Below are 21,637 nucleotides of genomic sequence, written 5' to 3'. Positions count from 1 at the left end.
CAAGGCTAACCAACAGAGAGGGTATGGGACAAGGCTAACCAACAGAGAGGGTATGGGACAAGGCTAACCAACAGAGAGGGTATGGGACAAGGTTAACCAACAGAGAGGGTATGGGACAAGGTTAACCAACAGAGAGGGTATGGGACAAGGTTAACCAACAGAGAGGGTATGGGACAAGGCTAACCAACAGAGAGTGAATGGGACAAGACTAACCAACCAGGGGCGGAAATCCTGGGGGGGACGGGGGGGACACGACCCCCCCATCCTGGGAAAAATATGATTTGTCCCCCCCAATATGTCACTGAAACATAACTATGTAATTTAAATAATATTAATAATACGCAATGAACGCAATTGTGCTGATTATAGACACTTAATAGCGCGTTTTTAAGTTTCAAAAGATTGCAACCCCCCCACCCTTTGCCTCACAATGGTTTGATCCACTGCCAGTTCCTTAGCATGCTACGTAACTGCCGTGAGGTTCATTCAGTCAATCGCGCACACACACTAGCTGAATATGCAGAGCTAGCACGCAAATATTAACTATTAAGCTAGCTAGTACCTATTCCATTTATGTGGCGTCGTCAAAGATGGAATCAGCATGCAGATGATGTAAGTTAGTGCTTCAAAGTCCCTGTGATAAGGTTAGCGATAAACTGAAATCCAAACTGAACAGAACTACACTCTCTTCTAACATTGTCTTAAATATATTTAATGGTCTCGTTGCAAAAGCTAAATTGTCGCAAGTGAACTTTTATTTATTTATTTTATTTCACCTTTATTTAACCCAGGTAGCAAAGATTATAGCAAACACCACTGAAACTGAATTGGTGCTCGCTAGCTTTGCAAATTCAGCTATTGTTGGAAGCCAGCCAATATGAAACAAACTATTAAAATTACAAAAGGTTGCAGCATATGTTGTGTAAATGGTGAACTCATACAGCTGTCAACTCTTGTCATTTTAATCCGTTTCACATTTGCTAGCTACCTTTTAGATCGAAGCCCAAATAGAATGATTGAAGATGATAGAAGCCCATCTCCTACTGTAAATAACCTACACAGTGTGTGTGTAGCCAGCCAGCCAGCCAGGTAGAAAAATGGCAGAAAAATAAAAGACGGACATCAGAGTATTTTTCAATACACCAAAACGCATAGTAAGAACCCTAGTAGCCTAATATCTCAAAGACTAGTTGATAAAATGTTCATAAGAAAGAAATGAAATTCTAATGGAAATGTTTCACAATGATGTCATTAGGCAGAGCAGGCAACAGATGGCACACAGACAGCAGAGTTGGGGACAGATATGCAGGGACAGACTGGCAGAGACAGGGAGTCTCAGGTAAGTTTGTTGAGTCTTTGTTTGGCAACATTATGAAAGGTTCTCAATTTTTTTGACTTGTAAAATAGGAACATAATTGGAAAATGCCATGGATACCCCCACTCTCAATTTAAACTGGTGACTGAACTAAGATTTGTTAAAGGCAATGGTATTGCTGTTGTGATTAGTTGTGTAGTTTTGGGTACCGGTAGTTAGGAGTACGGCAAACACCTTATTTCTTTGGTTCCTCAATATACATTTACCATATTACAATGTAGGCTATGTGTTACAGCACTACTTTTGGTGTCCCCCTCAGGAATTGCTCTTGAGAATATTTCATGTAATTGTCCCCTCCAAAGTTGATATCAGATTTTCGCCCCTGTAACCAACAGAGAGGGAATGGGACAAGGCTAACCAACAGAGAGGGTATGGGACAAGGCTAACCAACAGAGAGGGTATGGGACAAGGTTAACCAACAGAGAGGGTATGGGACAAGGCTAACCAACAGAGAGGGTATGAGACAAGGCTAACCAACAGAGAGGGTATGGGACAAGGCTAACCAACAGAGAGGGTATGGGACAAGGCTAACCAACAGAGAGGGTATGGGACAAGGCTAACCAACAGAGAGGGTATGGGACAAGGCTAACCAACAGAGAGGGTATGGGACAAGGCTAACCAACAGAGAGGGTACGGGACAAGGCTAACCAACAGAGAGGGTATGGGACAAGGCTAACCAACAGAGAGGGTATGGGACAAGGCTAACCAACAGAGGGCTCTGAATCAGGACAGAAACGACCGCTGACAATGAGCATGGGTTCCTCTGGTGGTGACTGACCAGTACTGCAGCCCAACAATGTCAAGGCAAAAAATAAAACTTTTAACAATGTCAATGAGAAAGTGAGAATATTTGTGGGTGATTGATTGGTATAAAACTAATGTAAAAAAATGTATATTTTGTCTATCTCAATTATGTTCATACTTCTCAATGCCACAGATTTCCCCCCACATTTATTTTGTCATTGAGAAGTTGATATCCAATGCAAACCACAAAGAAACATTCAAATCGACAAGAAAGAAAAGTTCAACCTCTTTATTTTCAGTCCACATTACCCACGCTGTAATTCACTTATCCACACAGATCACTAAACTGCTCCAGAGTTTATACAGGATCACTAAACTGCTCCAGAGTTTATACAAGATCATGACACATACCAGTACCCTTGTTCAGGTGTTCACACATGATCATCATACAAAACTCCTATTTGGTCTTGTTTAATGTCTATGTCCACAGGTGTTATGGATATTTAAACGTGATAACGGTTTGTGTTTTTTAAAAACTGTAAGCGGAGAGGATGAACAACTAGCTCAAAAAGGAAACAGGAAAAACTACTACTATAGAAAGCACAGAAAAATTCAAAAAAAAAGATGAGATTCAGCTGAATGTGATTCAAAATCCTTGTTTATACCTGGTGCAAACACCGGTCCTTTGTCCTGATCTTGTCCACATTCTCAGAAAAATGTCTACACATGGTAGTAAAATGTGTCTCGTATCTATCCACTGTCTGCATTGTGACCAGATTTCCTGGTCCCTCCCTGTATGCAAATTATTTGAGAGCTATTCTTTCAAAATATTTTATTTAAACACACATATTGATGCCATAATACTATGGTGCTAAATGTCAATCATTTTAGAAGGTGTTTTAATAGTGATTTAAATAGATTCACTGTCCATATGTCTACACTTGTAAGATATCCAGACACAATGTGTGCCTGACTACCTCCGAGGGTGGTCAGGAAGATCTGATCACAATGCTTCTTTTAATCATCTACACCAGTTTGAAAATGTGGGCACAAGCAGAATGATCAGGACAAAGGATGCATGTTATAACCAGGTATAAACAGTGCTTTAGGGAATCCAGTACAACCGAAGACATGATCTGCTCTATACAATTGGTGAACTAATAGCAAGGGCACATATCAATTATTACATAATTTGTCTGTCTCCTGATCTCATTATTCAAACCAATCAATATATAGTATTTTCCCTGAACAATATTTGCACAGTACCTTACAATTGTTTAGATAAATTACATATTGGAGTATTCCCTTTCTAACAGACAATGATTCACTTTGTAAAACCCCCAGAACGGACAAGTTGACAAGCAGAAAGAAAGCATATGTATTCATTTTGTATTGCTACATTTACAACATTTGAGTTAGTTATTTTTTTTGCATAATTTTTCCTGTTTGCAGTTTGGTGTATGGCTGCAATGAAGTATGGCAAATGTCTGTCATATAGCACCAAAAGACTGTTTGCTGGCCAGACATTTGATGACTTGAATAGTATGATGTAGAAATAGTACATAGCAAAAATGTGCAATGCAGCTCAATCTTTTTGCCTGCAAGGTGATTACATTTTACAAAACAGCAAAGAGAAACAATGCTAATAGCATATTACTAGACAAATAAAGCTAGTCAACACAGTCAATACAGGTCTGCTCCGTGTTCCATTGTGATTCACCTACTCCTTTTGTATCCCGGGTTTATTGTTAACGTGTTGCTTTCTGGTCATCTGAGAGGGATACAAAACCACTAGGAGCTGAAAGTCAGACACATGTTACGCAGTGAGCGCTCACTTGGTACAGTAATGTACTTTCCCAAGATTTGACAATAAAACATGTTTTTCATGTTTTTTCAAAAAGATTTTGTTCCAATTACAAATGATAAAAAGGTAGAATTACAGTCTGGTTGCATCCAGGTTACCTTCATTTTAAAAACAGGTTAAGGGGGGAGATCACTTACCAGACCTTAACTTTATCATTTGGGGTTCGTCTAAAAAGCATTAACATAGTTATATAAAAACATATATCCAAATTGTAGCTTCGATAAGCCAGAGTAAGGGAACTAAAGGTTCCAATTTTTAAAAAAGACTTTACTTTTTTAATCTCAGTTATTCAAGAAGTTATATTAATATATAGCACCAGCCTGTAGATCACAAGTCTTGGGGATGTATGTTCTGAAAGAGACAATGTGGTGAACTAAATAGCATAACCCAGACAGCAGTGAGACAAAATGCTGAATTCCCCAAAGAACTAAAAGTGCAGTCCCACTCCAGCAAATTCCCAGACCCAAGCTATCTAACCCCGGCCACAGAACACCTCTCCTCTCCTACCACCTCTATGCCAACTGATGAGGTGCTTCAAGCATTTCCATGAGGAACGTGTCGATAGGGGTGTCACCAATCAGCTTGAAGAAGAACAGGTGCTCCAAACACTTCAAACCAATAGAACGCAGTGCTGGCAGCCTGAGGAGGAGCTTAGCAAACCTGAGGGGGAGGGGTGAAGAGTGAGGGAATGAAATAACGGGACATTAATAAGCTACATGAAAGCAGCAGCAACACTCCTAGCTCTTACAGGCTCAGTTAGCAGCACAACTACAGGAGAGCAGATTAGTACAGTGAGGGAAAAAAGTATTTGATCCCCTGCTGATTTTGTACGTTTGCCCACTGACAAAGAAATTATCAGTCTATAATTTTAATGGTAGGTTTATTTGAACAGTGAGAGACAGAACAACAAAAAAATCCAGAAAAACGCATGTCAAAAATGTTATAAATTGATTTGCATTTTAATGAGGGAAATAAGTAGTTGACCCCTCTGCAAAACATGACTTAGTACTTGGTGGCAAAACCCTTCTTGGCAATCACAGAGGTCAGATGTTTCTTGTAATTGGCCACCAGGTTTGCACACATCTCAGAAGGGATTTTGTCCCACTCCTCTTTGCAGATCTTCTCCAAGTCATTAAGGTTTTGAGGCTGCAGTTTAGCAACTCGAACCTTCAGCAAGATTTGACGGTACATGGCCCCGTCCATCGTCCCTTTGATGCGGTGAAGTTGTCAGGTTCCCTTAGCAGCAAAACACTCCCAAAGCATAATGTTTCCACCTCCATGTTTGACGGTGGGGATGGTGTTCTTGGCGTCATAGGCAGCATTCCTCCTCCTCCAAACATGGCGAGTTGAGTTGATACCAAAGAGCTCCATTTTGGTCTCATCTTACCACAACACTTTCACCAGTTGTCCTCTGAATCATTCAGATGTTCATTGGCAAACTTCAGACGGGCATGTATATGTGCTTTCTTGAGCAGGGGGACCTTGCGGGCGCTGCAGGATTTCAGTCCTTCACGGCGTAGTGTGTTACCAATTGTTTGGTGACTATGGTCCCAGCTGCCTTGAGATCATTGACAAGATCCTCCCGTGTTGTTCTGGGCTGATTCCTCACCGTTCTCATGATCATTGCAACTCCACAAGGTGAGATCTTGCATGGAGCCCCAGGCCGAGGGAGATTGACAGTTCTTTTGTGTTTCTTCCATTTGCGAATAATCGCACCAACTGTTGTCACCTTCTCACCAAGCTGCTTGGCGATGGTCTTGTAGCCCATTCCAGCCTTGTGTAGGTCTACAATCTTGTCCCTGACATCCTTGGAGAGCTCTTTGGTCTTGGCCATGGTGGAGAGTTTGGAATCTGATTGATTGATTGCTTCTGTGGACAGGTGTCTTTTATACAGGTAACAAGCTGAGTGTGCTCTTAATCTAAGCTCGTTACTTGTATAAAAGACACCTGGGAGACAGAAATCTTTCTGATTGAGAGGGGGTCAAATACTTATTTCCCTCATTAAAATGCAAATGAATTTATAACATTTTTGCCATGCGGTTTTCTGGATTTTTGTTGTTGTTATTCTGTCTCTCACTGTTCAAATAAACCTACCATTAAAATTATAGACTGATCAATTCTGTCAGTGGGCAAATGTACAAAATCAGCAGGGGATCAAATACTTTTTTTCCCCTCACTGTACGTATTGTTTTACACAAAATACAAATGTATTTATCCAGGATGTACATGCCTTTTAGTGTATGAGATACTAGTACTAATTCATGTAGCACATGAAAGCCTACCTTCCCTGCTGCTCTGGGTATTTCTGCTTGCAGTAGGCTTCCAGTGACGCATAGACCTTCTCTCTCAGGAGCTCCACCTCTCCGGTGTTGGACAGACCTTTAGCGTCTGAGGGAGGGACACAGTTATTGGAAGGAAACCATGACAGTAAAGGTGCAGAGGTAACATTGTGTATGAGGGACTAATGGTAACAATAGAGCACCTGGGTTGAAGAGGACGATGGCACGGAGGCAGCCCAGCTCTGTCTTGTCCATCTGCATGTCTCTCATCTTACTGACCAGCTCAGTGAGAACCCTACAGGAGGCCGGAAAGAGAGGTGGAGAGAGTTTTCTACATAGATATACACTTGGTGTGTGTGTGTGTGTGTGTGTGTGTGTGTAGGTTATTACCGGTCAAATATGGCTCCCACCTCAGCACTCTGCACACTCTCCCTGTGGGGGACAATTACAGTGTGTTATCACATTATGATGATCACAGAATTTAATACAACACTGTTATTATATACCTCTATGGTAATTATTAGAATATTGTACGTTTTCCCTATTAGTGGTTAATGTTATGGGAAGCTGATCCTAGGTCTGTACCTAGGGGAAATTTAACCACATACCATGTGCCTACCTGTCAAAGACGGCCGCCACCCCTGCACTGTGTGCCTACCTGTCAAAGACGGCCGCCACCCCTGCACTGTGTGCCTACCTGTCAAAGACGGCCGCCACCCCTGCACTGTGTGCCTACCTGTCAAAGACGGCCGCCACCCCTGCACTGTGTGCCTACCTGTCAAAGATGGCCGCCACCCCTGCACTATGTGCGTTGTCCCGGTGTAGCTCATTGGCCAGGAGGACCCCGTCCTTCACAGCGATGGAGCGGTGGGAGAAGGAGGCGATCAGAAGTTCATTCCACCCTGACACACACAGGAGAAAAAGAGAGGGGAGAAGACAGGAGAGGAGCAGAAGAGGGAGAAGAGACCGAAGGGACGGGACAGATACACAGGACGGAAGAGCGGAGAGAATCAGAGAAGGGAGGAGGAGAGACATCAACAACCTCTGGGGCATTTTCTACTGTCCAACAGAGTTAACTCATGGTGCTACTGATAAGATGGATTAATAATGTATCAAATGATAGACCATTGATTGCTTGTTGCTCACTTACTCTACATGGTCAAAAGTATGTGGACATCCCTTGAAATTAGTGGATTCGGCTATTTCAACATTTCTGCTACAATAGCCCCCTGACGAAGGACAGTGAAAGACATTTATGCTACAATAGCCCTCTGGCGAAGGATGGATAAAGCACAAGAATAAAGCATAAAATTAGCGGCTGCAGGCTGCTCTTTTTATATATATATTGCTCAAAAAAATAAAGGGAACACTTAAACAACACATCCTAGATCTGAATGAAAGAAATAATCTTATTAAATACTTTTTTCTTTACATAGTTGAATGTGCTGACAACAAAATCACACAAAAATAATCAATGGAAATCCAATTTATCAACCCATGGAGGTCTGGATTTGGAGTCACACTCAAAATTAAAGTGGAAAACCACACTACAGGCTGATCCAACTTTGATGTAATGTCCTTAAAACAAGTCAAAATGAGGCTCAGTAGGGTGTGTGGTCTCCATGTGCCTGTATGACCTTCCTACAACGCCTGGGCATGCTCCTGATGAGGTGGCGGATGGTCTCCTGAGGGATCTCCTCCCAGACCTGGACTAAAGCATCCGCCAACTCCTGGACAGTCTGTGGTGCAACGTGGCGTTGGTGGATGGAGCGAGACATGATGTCCCAGATGTGCTCAATTGGATTCAGGTATGGGGAACGGGCGGGCCAGTCCATAGCATCAATGCCTTCCTCTTGCAGGAACTGCTGACACACTCCAGCCACATGAGGTCTAGCATTGTCTTGCATTAGGAGGAACCCAGGGCCAACCGCACCAGCATATGGTCTCACAAGGGGTCTGAGGATCTCATCTCGGTACCTAATGGCAGTCAGGCTACCTCTGGCGAGCACATGGAGGGCTGTGCGGCCCCCCAAAGAAATGTCACCCCACACCATAACTGACCCACCGCCAAACCGGTCATGCTGGAGGATGTTGCAGGCAGCAGAACGTTCTCCACGGCGTCTCCAGACTCTGTCACGCCTGTCACGTGCTCAGTGTGAACCTGCTTTCATCTGTGAAGAGCACAGGGCACATGCACATTTGTGGCCTGCTGGAGGTCATTTTGCAGGGCTCTGGCAGTGCTTCTCCTGCTCCTCCTTGCACAAAGGCGGAGGTAGCAGTCCTGCTGCTGGGTTGTTGCCCTCCTACGGCCTCCTCCACGTCTCCTGATGTACTGGCCTGTCTCCTGGTAGCGCCTCCATGCTCTGGACACTACGCTGACAGACACAGCAAACCTTCTTGCCTCAGCTCGCATTGATATGCCATCCTGGATGAGCTGCACTACCTGAGCCACTTGTGTGGGTTGTAGACTCCGTCTCATGCTACCACTAGTGTGAAAGCACCGGCAGCATTCAAAAGTGACCAAAACATCAGCCAGGAAGCATAGGAACTGAGAAGTTGTCTGTGGTCCCCACCTGCAGAACCACTCCTTTATTGAGGGTGTCTTGCTAATTGCCTATAATTTCCACCTGTTGTCTATTCCATTTGCACAACAGCATGTGAAATTTATTGTCAATCAGTGTTGCTTCCTAAGTGGACAGTTTGATTTCACAGAAGTGTGATTGACTTGGAGTTACATTGTGTTGTTTAAGTGTTCCCTTTATTTTTTTGAGCAGTATATATATATATATATATATATATATATATATATATATATATATTATATATATATATATATATATATTTATTACCAGTCAAAAGCTTGGACATTGTAAAATAATAGTGAAGACATCAAAACTATGAAATAACACATATGGAATCATACAGTAGCCAAAAAAAGTGTTAAATCAAAATATATTTTATATTTGAGATCTTTGCATTGATGATCGCTTTGCACAATCTTGGCATTCTCTCAACCAGCTTTATGAGGTAGTCACCTAGAATGCATTTCTCAGGTGTGCCTTGTTAAAAGTGAATTTTTTTGAATTTCTTCCCTTCTTAATGTGTTTGAGCCAATCAGTTGTGTTGTGACAAGGTAGGGGTGGTATACAGAAGATAGCCCTATTTGGTAAAAGACCAAGTCCATATTATGGCAAGAACAGCTTAAATAAGCAAAGAGAAATGACAGTCCATAATTAATGAAGACATGCAGGTCAGTCAATCCTGACAATTTCAATAACTTTTAAAGTGCAGTCACAAAAACCAAGCGCTTTGATGAAACTGTCTCATCGCCGCAGGAAAGGAAGACCCAGAGTTAACTCTAATGAACTTATCCTCTGCAGCAGAGGTAACTGTCTCACCGCCGCAGGAAAGAAAGACCCAGAGTTAACTAATGAACTTATCCTCTGCAGCAGAGGTCACTGTGACTCAGATTGCAGCCCAAATAAATGCTTCACAAAGTTCAAGTAACAGACATCTAAACAGCAACTGTTCAGAGGAGACTGCATGAATCAGGCGTTCATGGTCAAATTGCTGCAAAGAAACCATTACTAAAGGACACCAACAAAAATAAGAGACTTACTTGGGCCAAGAAACACGAGCAATGAATATTAGACCGGTGGAAATCTGTCCTTTGGTCTGATGAGTTCAAATTTTAGATCTTTGGTTCCAACCGCCGTGTTTTGTGAGACGCAGAGTAAGTGAACAGGTGATCTCTGCATGTGTGGTTTCCAACGTGAAGCATGAAGAAGGTGGTGCGATGGTGCTTTGCTGGTGACACCGTCTGTGATTTATTTAGAATTCAAGGCACTCTTAACCAGCATGGCTACCACAGCATTCTGTAAGGATACTCCATCCCATCTGGTTTGCGCTTAGTTGGACTATCATTTGTTTTTCAACAGGACAATGGCCCAACACACCTCCGGGCTGTGTAATGGCTATTTCACCAAGAAGGAGAGTGATGGAGTGCTGCATCAGATGACCTGGCCCCCACAATCACCTGACCTCAACCCAACTGAGATGGTGTGGGATAAGTTGGACCGCAGAGTTGAGAAAAAGCAGCCAACAAATGCTCAGCATATGTGGGAACTCCTTCAAGACTGTTGGAAAAGCATTCCAGGTGAAGCTGGTTGAGAGAATGCCATGAGTGTGCAAAGCTGTCATCAAGGCAAAGGGTGGCTACTTTGAAGAATCTAAAATATAAAGCATTTTGATTTGTTTAACACTTTTTTGGTTACTACACGATTCTATGTGTGTTATTACATAGTTTTTATGTGTTCACTATTATTCTACAATGTAGAAAATGGTTTAAAAAAATGTTTTTAAAAACCTTGAACGAGTAGGTGTCTGAAAACTTTTGACTGGTACTGTATATATTAAACCCCCCCACACATATTTGGGTACTAAACCATTTATCATTTAAAAATGTTTTACTTATTATTTTAAATATTAAATAAAGAATGATGGAGCAATCTCTTCTCGCCTCTTCACTGTTGACATTGAGACTGGTGTTTTGCGGGTACTATTTAATGAAGCTGCCAGTTGAGGATTTGAGGTGTCTGTTTCTCAAACCTCTTGCTCAGTTGTGCACCAGGGCCTCCCACTCCTCTTTCTATTCTGGTTAGAGCCAGTTTGTGCTGTTCTGTGAAGGCAGTAGTACACAGCGTTGTATGAGAGCTTCAGTTTCTTGGCAATTTCTCACATGGAATAGCCTTCATTTCTCAGAACAACAATCGAACCCACAAAAGCTGATGCTCCAGATACTCAACTAGTCTAAAGGCGGCCAGTTTTATTGCTTCTTTAAATCAGAACAACAGTTTTCAGCTGTGCTAACATAATTGCAAAAGGGTTTTCTAATGATCAATTAGCCTTTTAAAATTATAAACTTGGATTAGCCAACACAATGTGCCATTGGAACACAGGAGTGATGGTTGCTTATAATGGGCCTCTGTAAATCTATGTAGATATTCCTTTTTTTTTTTATTTTAAATCAGCCGTTTCTAGCTACAATAGTAATTTACAACATTAACAATGTCTACACTGTATTTCTGATCAATTTGATGTTATTTTAATGGACAAAAAAAAATGACATTTCTAAGTGACCCCAAACTTTTGAACAGTAGTGTATGGTCTTGTTTTATAATAGCAGGATATATGGTCTTGTTTTATAATAACAGGATATATGGTCTTGTTTTATAATAGCAGGATATATGGTCTTGTTTTATAATAGCAGGATATATGGTCTTGTTTTATAATAGCAGGATATATGGTCTTGTTTTATAATAGCAGGATATATGTTCTTGTTTTATAATAGCAGGATATATGTCTTGTTTTATAATAGCAGGATATATGTGCATGTAATACAATTGCTAGATGTTAGGAATAATCTCACAATAGGGGCAGCTCCTTCTCTATGATCAGTCGTTTTGGGCTCTGCACTGGTAGATAAATGTACGCTATCATATGCACTACTCTGGTTGCCTCTCGAATGAATACGGGAACAGAAAATCACTTGTAAATTCTATTCTTTGAGACAGTGCATATCACATCCAGCCTCCTGATGTCTCCCTCCCTCCAGACAGTGGTACCTGCACGCAGGAGGATGACCTGGTCGTCCAGGGGCAGCTCAGAGAAATGGGGGATCCTCTTGGCCCACTCCACCAATGCAAACAGCTGCTTGTCTGCAGTCTGGCAGATGTTTGTCACCGCATCATGGGGCTAAAACACACAAAAAAGATACAAAAATGCCATAAAATGCAATAACAACAATAACAGACCCTAAAAGCCAATGCTGAAGCTAGAAATAATGCAATAATCACGAGTAGGAAAGAAAATGCTTTTAATCTCCATGCTAAAGAGACAGCAGTTTATCTAACGTTTTTAAAGAATATTCGTCCCAAGAGCTGAGTAGTAGGCTATGAATCACGGAGGCAGATAATTCCTTTAACTGACACCGCAACATTTCCAGAAACTTTCCCGGGTGGAGGACTCCCTGAGTTAGGAATAAACACAGAAGAAATCCTTCAACCACAATTTCCGGAAAATATGGGAATTTTGCAACCCTAATACTGATCCAGGCAACAGTATAGCCCTGTATACTCACAGAGCTACCAGCGGAGCCTGCATCTGAGTGGAGCTCCGCCCTCTGCTCCACGGACGTCTCTGCCTCCAAGATCTTCTCCACGGGCATCTCCTCGTTCACAGCACTGCTGCACTCCAGTCCCTCCTCTCGCTCCCTGATCCTCTGACGCTCCTCCTGGACTGCTGCACCCCGCCATGCATCCAAACACACCACAGAGCAAGGAGAGGAGGGAGAGACGGGAGACAGGAAGAGGGGTGTGGGTTAATAGGAGAGAGGGACGGGAGGGATTCACAAGGTTAGAAAAGACAAAGAGACAGAAGAAAGGAAAGGAGGAAGCCCTATTGTGCCCATCTTAACTCCTGTTAGGCTTCATCCAAACAGGGTGAAAGGTCAAATTGGTATATTTTATATAACAATGCATTCATTTCTTAGCCAATGTGTTGTGAGAATTAGTCTACCAGTGTGTGCCAAGCATTTGTTATTTAATTGCACCCTCTCAATACCACATCCAATCATATTTCATCTCTCCATTCTCCCAATGTCTTTATCCTTACATTTCTGACGTTCATCTTGGACCACTATAGAAAGAGGGAGAGAAAGAATAGGGGAAAAGGAAGAGGGAGAGAGGGGTTAGTTATATGAACCTACCCCCATATGCTCTCCCCCTGTTTTGTTAATGACTTTGAAAACAACGCACCATCCCCCCACACAATACAATGATCAAATAGAAGTTATCGTCAAAGGTTTTACTGGGCTAGGTCAATATTCAACATAACTCAATCATTTCACCAAGTGATTCTGGGCTTTGAACTATACCCTTTTACAACGGCCTACTTCACAATTCAATTTAAAATGTCATTCATTAAAGAAAATGTAGTCAAGTTTGAGATTCTGCAGGTATAAAAAACACGTTTCTCAATCGCTCCCTCCTCCAATTTTATTCATGTTTCCCTTTCAAAAGCACTCCTACAAACTCTCAAAGTTGAAAAATATGAATGGCCCAAAACCATTAGGCTCTGCTCCAAATGTTCAGTCCCTCCCTTCCCTCTTCATGCCCATAGCCAGACGTTCAGTCCTTCCCTATCTTCCCTCTTCATGCCCATAGCCAGACGTTCGCCCCCACCCCCCCGCCTGCCGCGTTCGCCTCCCACCTTCCCTCTTCATGCCCATAGCCAGACGTTCTGTCCTTCCCTACCTTCCCTCTTCATGCCCATAGCCAGACGTTCTGTCCTTCCCTACCTTCCCTCTTCATGCCCATAGCCAGACGTTCTGTCCTTCCCTACCTTCCCTCTTCATGCCCATAGCCAGACGTTCAGTCCTTCCCTATCTTCCCTCTTCATGCCCATAGCCAGACGTTCAGTCCTTCCCTACCTTCCCTCTTCATGCCCATAGCCAGACGTTCTGTCCTTCCCTACCTTCCCTCTTCATGCCCATAGCCAGACGTTCAGTCCTTCCCTACCTTCCCTCTTCATGCCCATAGCCAGACGTTCTGTCCTTCCCTACCTTCCCTCTTCATGCCCATAGCCAGACGTTCAGTCCTTCCCTACCTTCCCTCTTCATGCCCATAGCCAGACGTTCAGTCCTTCCCTACCTTCCCTCTTCATGCCCATAGCCAGACGTTCAGTCCTTCCCTACCTTCCCTCTTCATGATAATAGCCAGACGTTCAGTCCTTCCCTACCTTCCCTCTTCATGCCCATAGCCAGACGTTCAGTCCTTCCCTACCTTCCCTCTTCATGATAATAGCCAGACGTTCAGTCCTTCCCTACCTTCCCTCTTCATGCCCATAGCCAGACGTTCAGTCCTTCCCTACCTTCCCTCTTCATGCCCATAGCCAGACGTTCAGTCCTTCCCTACCTTCCCTCTTCATGATAATAGCCAGACGTTCAGTCCTTCCCTACCTTCCCTCTTCATGCCCATAGCCAGACGTTCAGTCCTTCCCTACCTTCCCTCTTCATGCCCATAGCCAGACGTTCAGTCCTTCCCTACCTTCCCTCTTCATGCCCATAGCCAGACGTTCCGGCATTCCCTACCTTCCCTCTTCATGCCCATAGCCAGACGTTCAGTCCTTCCCTACCTTCCCTCTTCATGCCCATAGCCAGACGTTCAGTCCTTCCCTACCTCCCCTCTTCATGCCCATAGCCAGACGTTCAGTCCTTCCCCACCTTCCCTCTTCATGCCCATAGCCAGACGTTCAGTCCTTCCCTACCTTCCCTCTTCATGCCCATAGCCAGACGTTCTGTCCTTCCCTACCTTCCCTCTTCATGCCCATAGCCAGACGTTCAGTCCTTCCCTACCTTCCCTCTTCATGATAATAGCCAGACGTTCAGTCCTTCCCTACCTTCCCTCTTCATGCCCATAGCCAGACGTTCAGTCCTTCCTTACCTTCCCTCTTCATGCCCATAGCCAGACGTTCAGTCCTTCCCTACCTCCCCTCTTTATGATAATAGCCAGGTGTTCAGTCCTTCCCTATTCATGATAATAGCCAGACGTTCAGTCCTTCCCTACCTCCCCTCTTTATGATAATAGCCAGACGTTCAGTCCTTCGCTATTCATGATAATAGCCAGACGTTCAGTCCTTCCTTACCTTCCCTCTTCATGCCCATAGCCAGACACTTCTGGTAGCGACAGTACTGGCAGCGATTGCGCTGGCGCTTGTCCACCAGGCATTCTTTGTTATCCCTGCAGGTGTAGCTCAGGTCCTTGCGCACTGTGCGTTTGAAGAAGCCCTTGCAACCTTCACAGCTGTACACACCATAGTGCTTACCTGTGGGAAGGGGGAGGGGTAGACTTGTCACACCAACATTTTAAAAACGATACAACACCAGGCCAAGTAGTACCGCAGTAAACACCATTTTTTTTTTTTTTTAAATCAGTGACCTAGAATCCTGTTCGCCCCATCCCCCAGACGCTCGTTCACGTTTTCTAAAAATTCACACTTCTACTCAATACAACACATTAAATGTAGCTTCACACTGATCACTGTATAACAGAATACTGCATAGAATGTCTGATTTGCTAAGTTGTGCAAAGGCCTACCTGTGATTTGGCTGGAGGAATGGGAGGAAGGAATATACTCCAGTGGAGGCTGCTGAAGGGAGGACGGCTCATAATTATGACTGGAACTGTGCAAATGGAATGTCATCCAACACATAGAAAACATGTGTTTGATACCATTCTGCTCCAGCCATTACCACCAGCCCGTCCTTCCCAATAAGGTGCTACCAACCTCCAGTGATATACTGTACATGCATAATGATCTGCAAGTCATCATCTCAGTAAGAGGAAAACACTGCATGAAACCTTTACTCTTCAGTTAACACAGACACACTGTCTCCCTCACACACACACCACACTTGCTGTCTCCCACAAACACACAATGCTCCCAACTTTTAAAAACGTTCGGCACCAAACAGAATTTAAGGAGTACCAGAAAGAAATAGATGTTTTTATATAGTTTAGTCTTCCATTAGGCCAACAGTATATGAATCCTACCTTTTGAAGCACATCTCATGAGTAGCAGACCCTTTTCCTTTCTTCCTGTTCCAATCAAAATGTGCCTAAACCTACTGCCTCGGTACCAGGTTGTTAGCTAGCTAGGTAACATGACTGAACAACGTTGTTTGTTATCAAAACAATAATTAGCGACCCGGTATTAGTTTAAAATGGCTCACAATTAATTTATTTGTATTATATAAATGTGTGCAAAAGGCATCTCTGGTAATATGGGACATATTTTAGAGACAAGACGTTTTCTTTGCTGTAAAGCAGCAAGGACGCCTGTCGCCAAGCGGTCCTCCATTTTCCCTCTGACACTCAGCAGCTGCATGACCGTGAACTTGAAGTCTACTCAGACTGGTCTGTGCTCTTGGTTATAACAGGCGATGAAATGATACAATGCATCAACACTGCTCCAATGTAACAAATCTAACAACAGAAGACTAACAACAGAAGACTCATCAGGGCCTGGGTCTGATTCCCTGCTCGCCATCACGGCTAAATTATATTTGACGGTGGAATAGACGCACATGAAGAATGAACGGAGAGAAGCAGGTGAGTGAGGGGTGGGCTGGTAGGGGATGCTGAGAGAAGCAGGTGAGTGAAGGGTGGGCTGGTAGGGGATGCTGAGAGAAGCAGGTGAGTGAAGGGCAGGCTGGTAGGGGATGCTGAGAGAAGCAGGTGAGTGAAGGGCGGGCTGGTAGGGGATGCTGAGAGAAGCAGGTGAGTGAAGGGCAGGCTGGTAGGGGATGCTGAGAGAAGCAGGTGAGTGAGGGGCGGGCTGGTAGGGGAAGCTGAGAGAAGCAGGTGGGTGAAGGGCGGGCTGGTAGGGGATGCTGAGAGAAGCAGGTGAGTGAAGGGCAGGCTGGTAGGGGATGCTGAGAGAAGCAGGTGAGTGAAGGGCAGGCTGGTAGGGGATGCTGAGAGAAGCAGGTGAGTGAAGGGCGGGCTGGTAGGGGATGCTGAGAGAAGCAGGTGAGTGAAGAGCAGGCTGGTAGGGGATGCTGAGAGAAGCAGGTGAGTGAGGGGCGGGCTGGTAGGGGAAGCTGAGAGAAGCAGGTGAGTGAAGGGCAGGCTGGTAGGGGATGCTGAGAGAAGCAGGTGAGTGAAGGGCAGGCTGGTAGGGGAAGCTGAGAGAAGCAGGTGACTGAGGGGCGGGCTGGTAGGGGAAGCTGAGAGAAGCAGGTGAGTGAAGGGCGGGCTGGTAGGGGATGCTGAGAGAAGCAGGTGACTGAGGGGCAGGCTGGTAGGGGATGCTGAGAGAAGCAGGTGACTGAGGGGCAGGCTGGTAGGGGATGCTGAGAGAAGCAGGTGAGTGAAGGGCAGGCTGGTAGGGGATGCTGAGAGAAGCAGGTGACTGAGGGGCAGGCTGGTAGGGGAAGCTGAGAGAAGCAGGTGACTGAGGGGCAGGCTGGTAGGGGATGCTGAGAGAAGCAGGTGACTGAGGGGCAGGCTGGTAGGGGAAGCTGAGAGAAGCAGGTGACTGAGGGGCAGGCTGGTAGGGGAAGCTGAGAGAAGCAGGTGAGTGAAGGGCGGGCTGGTAGGGGAAGCTGAGAGAAGCAGGTGACTGAGGGGCAGGCTGGTAGGGGAAGCTGAGAGAAGCAGGTGAGTGAAGGGCAGGCTGGTAGGGGATGCTGAGAGAAGCAGGTGAGTGAAGGGCAGGCTGGTAGGGGAAGCTGAGAGAAGCAGGTGACTGAGGGGCGGGCTGGTAGGGGAAGCTGAGAGAAGCAGGTGACTGAGGGGCGGGCTGGTAGGGGAAGCTGAGAGAAGCAGGTGAGTGAAGGGCAGGCTGGTAGGGGATGCTGAGAGAAGCAGGTGAGTGAAGGGCGGGCTGGTAGGGGAAGCTGAGAGAAGCAGGTGACTGAGGGGCGGGCTGGTAGGGGAAGCTGAGAGAAGCAGGTGACTGAGGGGCAGGCTGGTAGGGGAAGCTGAGAGAAGCAGGTGAGTGAAGGGCGGGCTGGTAGGGGAAGCTGAGAGAAGCAGGTGACTGAGGGGCGGGCTGGTAGGGGAAGCTGAGAGAAGCAGGTGACTGAGGGGCGGGCTGGTAGGGGATGCTGAGAGAAGCAGGTGACTGAGGGGCGGGCTGGTAGGGGAAGCTGAGAGAAGCAGGTGACTGAGGGGCGGGCTGGTAGGGGAAGCTGAGAGAAGCAGGTGAGTGAAGGGCAGGCTGGTAGGGGATGCTGAGAGAAGCAGGTGAGTGAAGGGCAGGCTGGTAGGGGAAGCTGAGAGAAGCAGGTGACTGAGGGGCGGGCTGGTAGGGGAAGCTGAGAGAAGCAGGTGACTGAGGGGCGGGCTGGTAGGGGAAGCTGAGAGAAGCAGGTGAGTGAAGGGCGGGCTGGTAGGGGAAGCTGAGAGAAGCAGGTGACTGAGGGGCGGGCTGGTAGGGGAAGCTGAGAGAAGCAGGTGACTGAGGGGCGGGCTGGTAGGGGATGCTGAGAGAAGCAGGTGACTGAGGGGCGGGCTGGTAGGGGAAGCTGAGAGAAGCAGGTGACTGAGGGGCGGGCTGGTAGGGGAAGCTGAGAGAAGCAGGTGACTGAGGGGCGGGCTGGTAGGGGAAGCTGAGAGAAGCAGGTGAGTGAGGGGCGGGCTGGTAGGGGAAGCTGAGAGAAGCAGGTGACTGAGGGGCAGGCTGGTAGGGGAAGCTGAGAGAAGCAGGTGAGTGAAGGGCAGGCTGGTAGGGGAAGCTGAGAGAAGCAGGTGACTGAGGGGCGGGCTGGTAGGGGATGCTGAGAGAAGCAGATGACTGAGGGGCGGGCTGGTAGGGGATGCTGAGAGAAGCAGGTGACTGAGGGGCGGGCTGGTAGGGGAAGCTGAGAGAAGCAGGTGACTGAGGGGCGGGCTGGTAGGGGAAGCTGAGAGAAGCAGGTGACTGAGGGGCGGGCTGGTAGGGGAAGCTGAGAGAAGCAGGTGACTGAGGGGCGGGCTGGTAGGGGAAGCTGAGAGAAGCAGGTGACTGAGGGGCGGGCTGGTAGGGGAAGCTGAGAGAAGCAGGTGACTGAGGGGCGGGCTGGTAGGGGAAGCGGCTGGCTGATTACAGCTGCCACACGTGACCTGCTCATACAAGTGACTATTTCTTAAATTCAACTGAATTTATAAACAAAACTGACTTCATAAACATTTAATAACAGGCAGGTTCTTTAGATCGGTAGGGTTGAAAAAGTCAGTAGTATCATATGAAACAGTACTACGGTATTCTAAGTATCATGATGTTTTGGTACTGTGATATTACCGTGGTACCGTATACACTATGTAGGAATGAGGACAGATTTAGTTTTTTGATGAGCAAAGTTACGCAGAGCTTCACTAATTAATGAATCTGCAGTGTTTCAAGAGCCTTTATTGTTTATATAGTGACAGAATCAAACAGGCCAGTAAAGACCATTGATTAGAATGATGGGGAGAGGTCAGGACACACAGCTGAAGACAGCTGACAAAAAGGATTATCCTCTCTGAAATTGCCAGGGATTTAAAATAAGTCCCCGGCCCGACGTTTCACCTCTACTAACCCTGCTCTTAGTGCACAGCACTCACCAGAGGAGCGGTCTCCACAGATAGCACACATGCGTTTCTGGGAGAGCATTATCCCAGGGCTGTGTGCAGACATAGGCCTCAAGCCAAACGGGGGTTTAACATCATCCGAGCTGCTGATTGAGTGCATCCCCATTGTAGAGTTGATCTGTGCACAAACAAAAAGTGGAAAAAAAACAAAATACAACAATGTTGTTATCATGACTGATTAAAACAAAATGTACATCTAGGCTATGTAGGCTAGCCTAAATGTCAGCCTTTCTGTGCGCAGCAACAAACTTCAGCACTAGTCTGAGCTCGGAAATAATTCTAGAGAATAAACGCATACAGAGTAGGATCATTCAAATGCAAAGATGAAAGCAAAACAAGGACCCTGGGTGTGTATCTCACCTGGCTACTGCTAATAGGCCCATAACCCATGGAGGGTGCCACACCAGGGGATCCCAGTGAGGGGCTGATGACTGAGAAAGGCGAGCCAAAGGTGCTGGTGGGACTGTTGGAGGCTGAACTGGTGGGCTGATGCGATGACATGGCTATTGAGCTACCCAGCGGAGAGGAGGATGATAAGTTGTCTGAAGGACAATAATCTGTTGGGGTTGAAGGTTACATTATCACAATTGATAACTATTTTTTTCAAGACTAGCTACATCATCATGTGGCCAGCGAAATGTATTCACATAAATGCCACTTGTAGGCCCCTAGCTACTTAGACAGCTGACGATATTCGGTTGATTGTAAGACATTCAGTATTCTCACTGGTCATTATTTGATCTAACAACTTACTTATCGGTAGCTAGCTAGTTAGGTTGTTCCTACTAACTAGCTAGGTAACGTTAAACTGTTTAATTAAAAATACAAAGGCCTAAATAACTGACCTGTTAGCAAGCTAGCTACCATGGAATGGGGTATGCCCGGTACTGTATTAATGATAAATATTCCTTAATCGTATCAACTGACCTTAGATTTGACAGGCCTCTCTCCACATTACTAACGCTAGTTACTAGCTAGCTAAAATAAAACAAACGTCGTAGCTAGCTAGCTATGTTCGGTAGTTAGCTAACGAGTTACCTCGCTAGGTAGTTAAATTTAAGACGGTCAGTTGACTTTAGCTAGTTACATTTTTTTATAAACACTGGTGTCATCCAAGTGGGCAAATGAGAGATCACTTTAATCCAGCGTTGGCGATGATTAAAAAGCTAACATGTACTTCTGGCTAACATTAGTAAGCAATGGTAAATTAGACCAGACGTTAGCTAACTTTAGTTAGCTAGCTAGCACGTAGCTACTGTATGTAAACTAAACATATGTATACGTTGATTGTAAGCAATTAAATATCACAGCAAGCATCGATTGTACCGAACTTTCAACCTTTTAAAAACGCACACCATGTTTCGCTAGATAACTTGCCGGCTAGCTAGCTGTTTCAAAATCATTGGTGGTAGCTAGCCAGCGAGCTAACGTTAGCTGTCTAGTTAACTAATGCTAATGTTGGCCTCAAAAAGATAAATTCGCGAGTTACAATTGGGGGAACGCAATATACTCACTAGAATCACCTTCGGCACATCGTTGTAGGTTACATAACTATTTCTAGTTGCATATTATTTGCGAAATCCAAGAGACGGACCATATACGAGGTAATAGGCCTACACTCCAACCCCGTTTACTTGATGCTGTTGTTGTTTACACGGAAAGGAAGCCATGTTGGCTCAATGCCAGTGACAGTGTCTTTAGAGCCACAATGTCTCTGGGCAGAACAGTTGCAACATGCACCAGTAGTAGGACTAACGTTTCAATTTCCCTCTATATACTGTACCTAATATATAAAGGAAAATCAACAGATTCACAAATTAAACAACATTACATTTTACAAATGTAACTATACTACTAGCCTACTATGAATATATGTAAATCAATGTAGACTACATCGATTTTGGACCTCAATTTTGGATATTTATCAGCTGATGATGAAAGATTATTCTGCAAAAGCCTATTCCTAATACATTTCATGGTTGAATAATGGTGGTGGTTTGACAGGAGGACAGCTGGTTAAACTACATTTAACACATGCCTGTAAGACATTTAGACTGCTTTATTTCACAATGATTCTTAATCTCAAATATGTTTAGGGTTAAATGATCCTTTAAAAAAAAGTATAAGACATACAACCAATATGGCTCAGTGTCTGTTTGTTTATTCACTTTTCTCATCATGTGATTATTTTGAGAGAAATGCA

At 45.0% G+C, this 21,637-nt stretch overlaps 1 protein-coding gene across 2 annotated transcripts; it reads right to left on the bottom strand.

The window, feature by feature from the left end:
- Positions 1-2,393: 2,393 nt before the first annotated feature.
- Positions 2,394-21,161, bottom strand: LOC106606082 (retinoic acid receptor RXR-beta-A). Of its 2 annotated transcripts, none has more exons than XM_045719146.2 (12): positions 20,949-21,161; positions 19,795-19,991; positions 19,408-19,552; positions 14,966-15,145; positions 12,935-12,958; positions 12,402-12,562; positions 11,887-12,016; positions 7,038-7,164; positions 6,653-6,694; positions 6,466-6,557; positions 6,266-6,371; positions 2,394-4,643 (listed from the first exon to the last, which is right to left on the bottom strand). In XM_045719146.2, the coding sequence occupies exons 2-12, from the start codon at positions 19,933-19,935 to the stop codon at positions 4,496-4,498; spliced, it is 1,296 nt and encodes a 431-aa protein (XP_045575102.1). In that variant the 5' UTR covers positions 19,936-19,991; positions 20,949-21,161; the 3' UTR covers positions 2,394-4,495. The 2 variants fall into 2 exon arrangements, with proteins under 2 accessions (XP_045575102.1, XP_045575103.1); XM_045719147.2 differs by having other exon boundaries at positions 12,402-12,559.
- Positions 21,162-21,637: the final 476 nt, after the last annotated feature.

This window comes from Salmo salar, chromosome 05 (assembly GCF_965601325.2).
Source record: "Salmo salar chromosome 05, fSalSal1, whole genome shotgun sequence".
Classification (NCBI taxonomy): Eukaryota; Metazoa; Chordata; class Actinopteri; order Salmoniformes; family Salmonidae; genus Salmo; species Salmo salar.
Note: the sequence above shows the minus strand (reverse complement) of the source record. Positions and strands in the feature narration are given on the sequence as shown.

Excerpts from the sequence above, each read along its gene's own strand:
- LOC106606082 (XM_045719146.2), bottom strand. The coding sequence starts at position 19,935 with ATGTCATCGCATCAGCCCACCAGTTCAGCCTCCAACAGTCCCACCAGC. Across the intron at positions 7,165-11,886 it reads GGTCATCCTCCTGCGTGCAG|GGTGGAATGAACTTCTGATC; the intron begins GTACCACTGTCT and ends TGTGTGTGTCAG. Across the intron at positions 6,695-7,037 it reads GTGGCGGCCATCTTTGACAG|GGAGAGTGTGCAGAGTGCTG; the intron begins GTAGGCACACAG and ends TGTCCCCCACAG.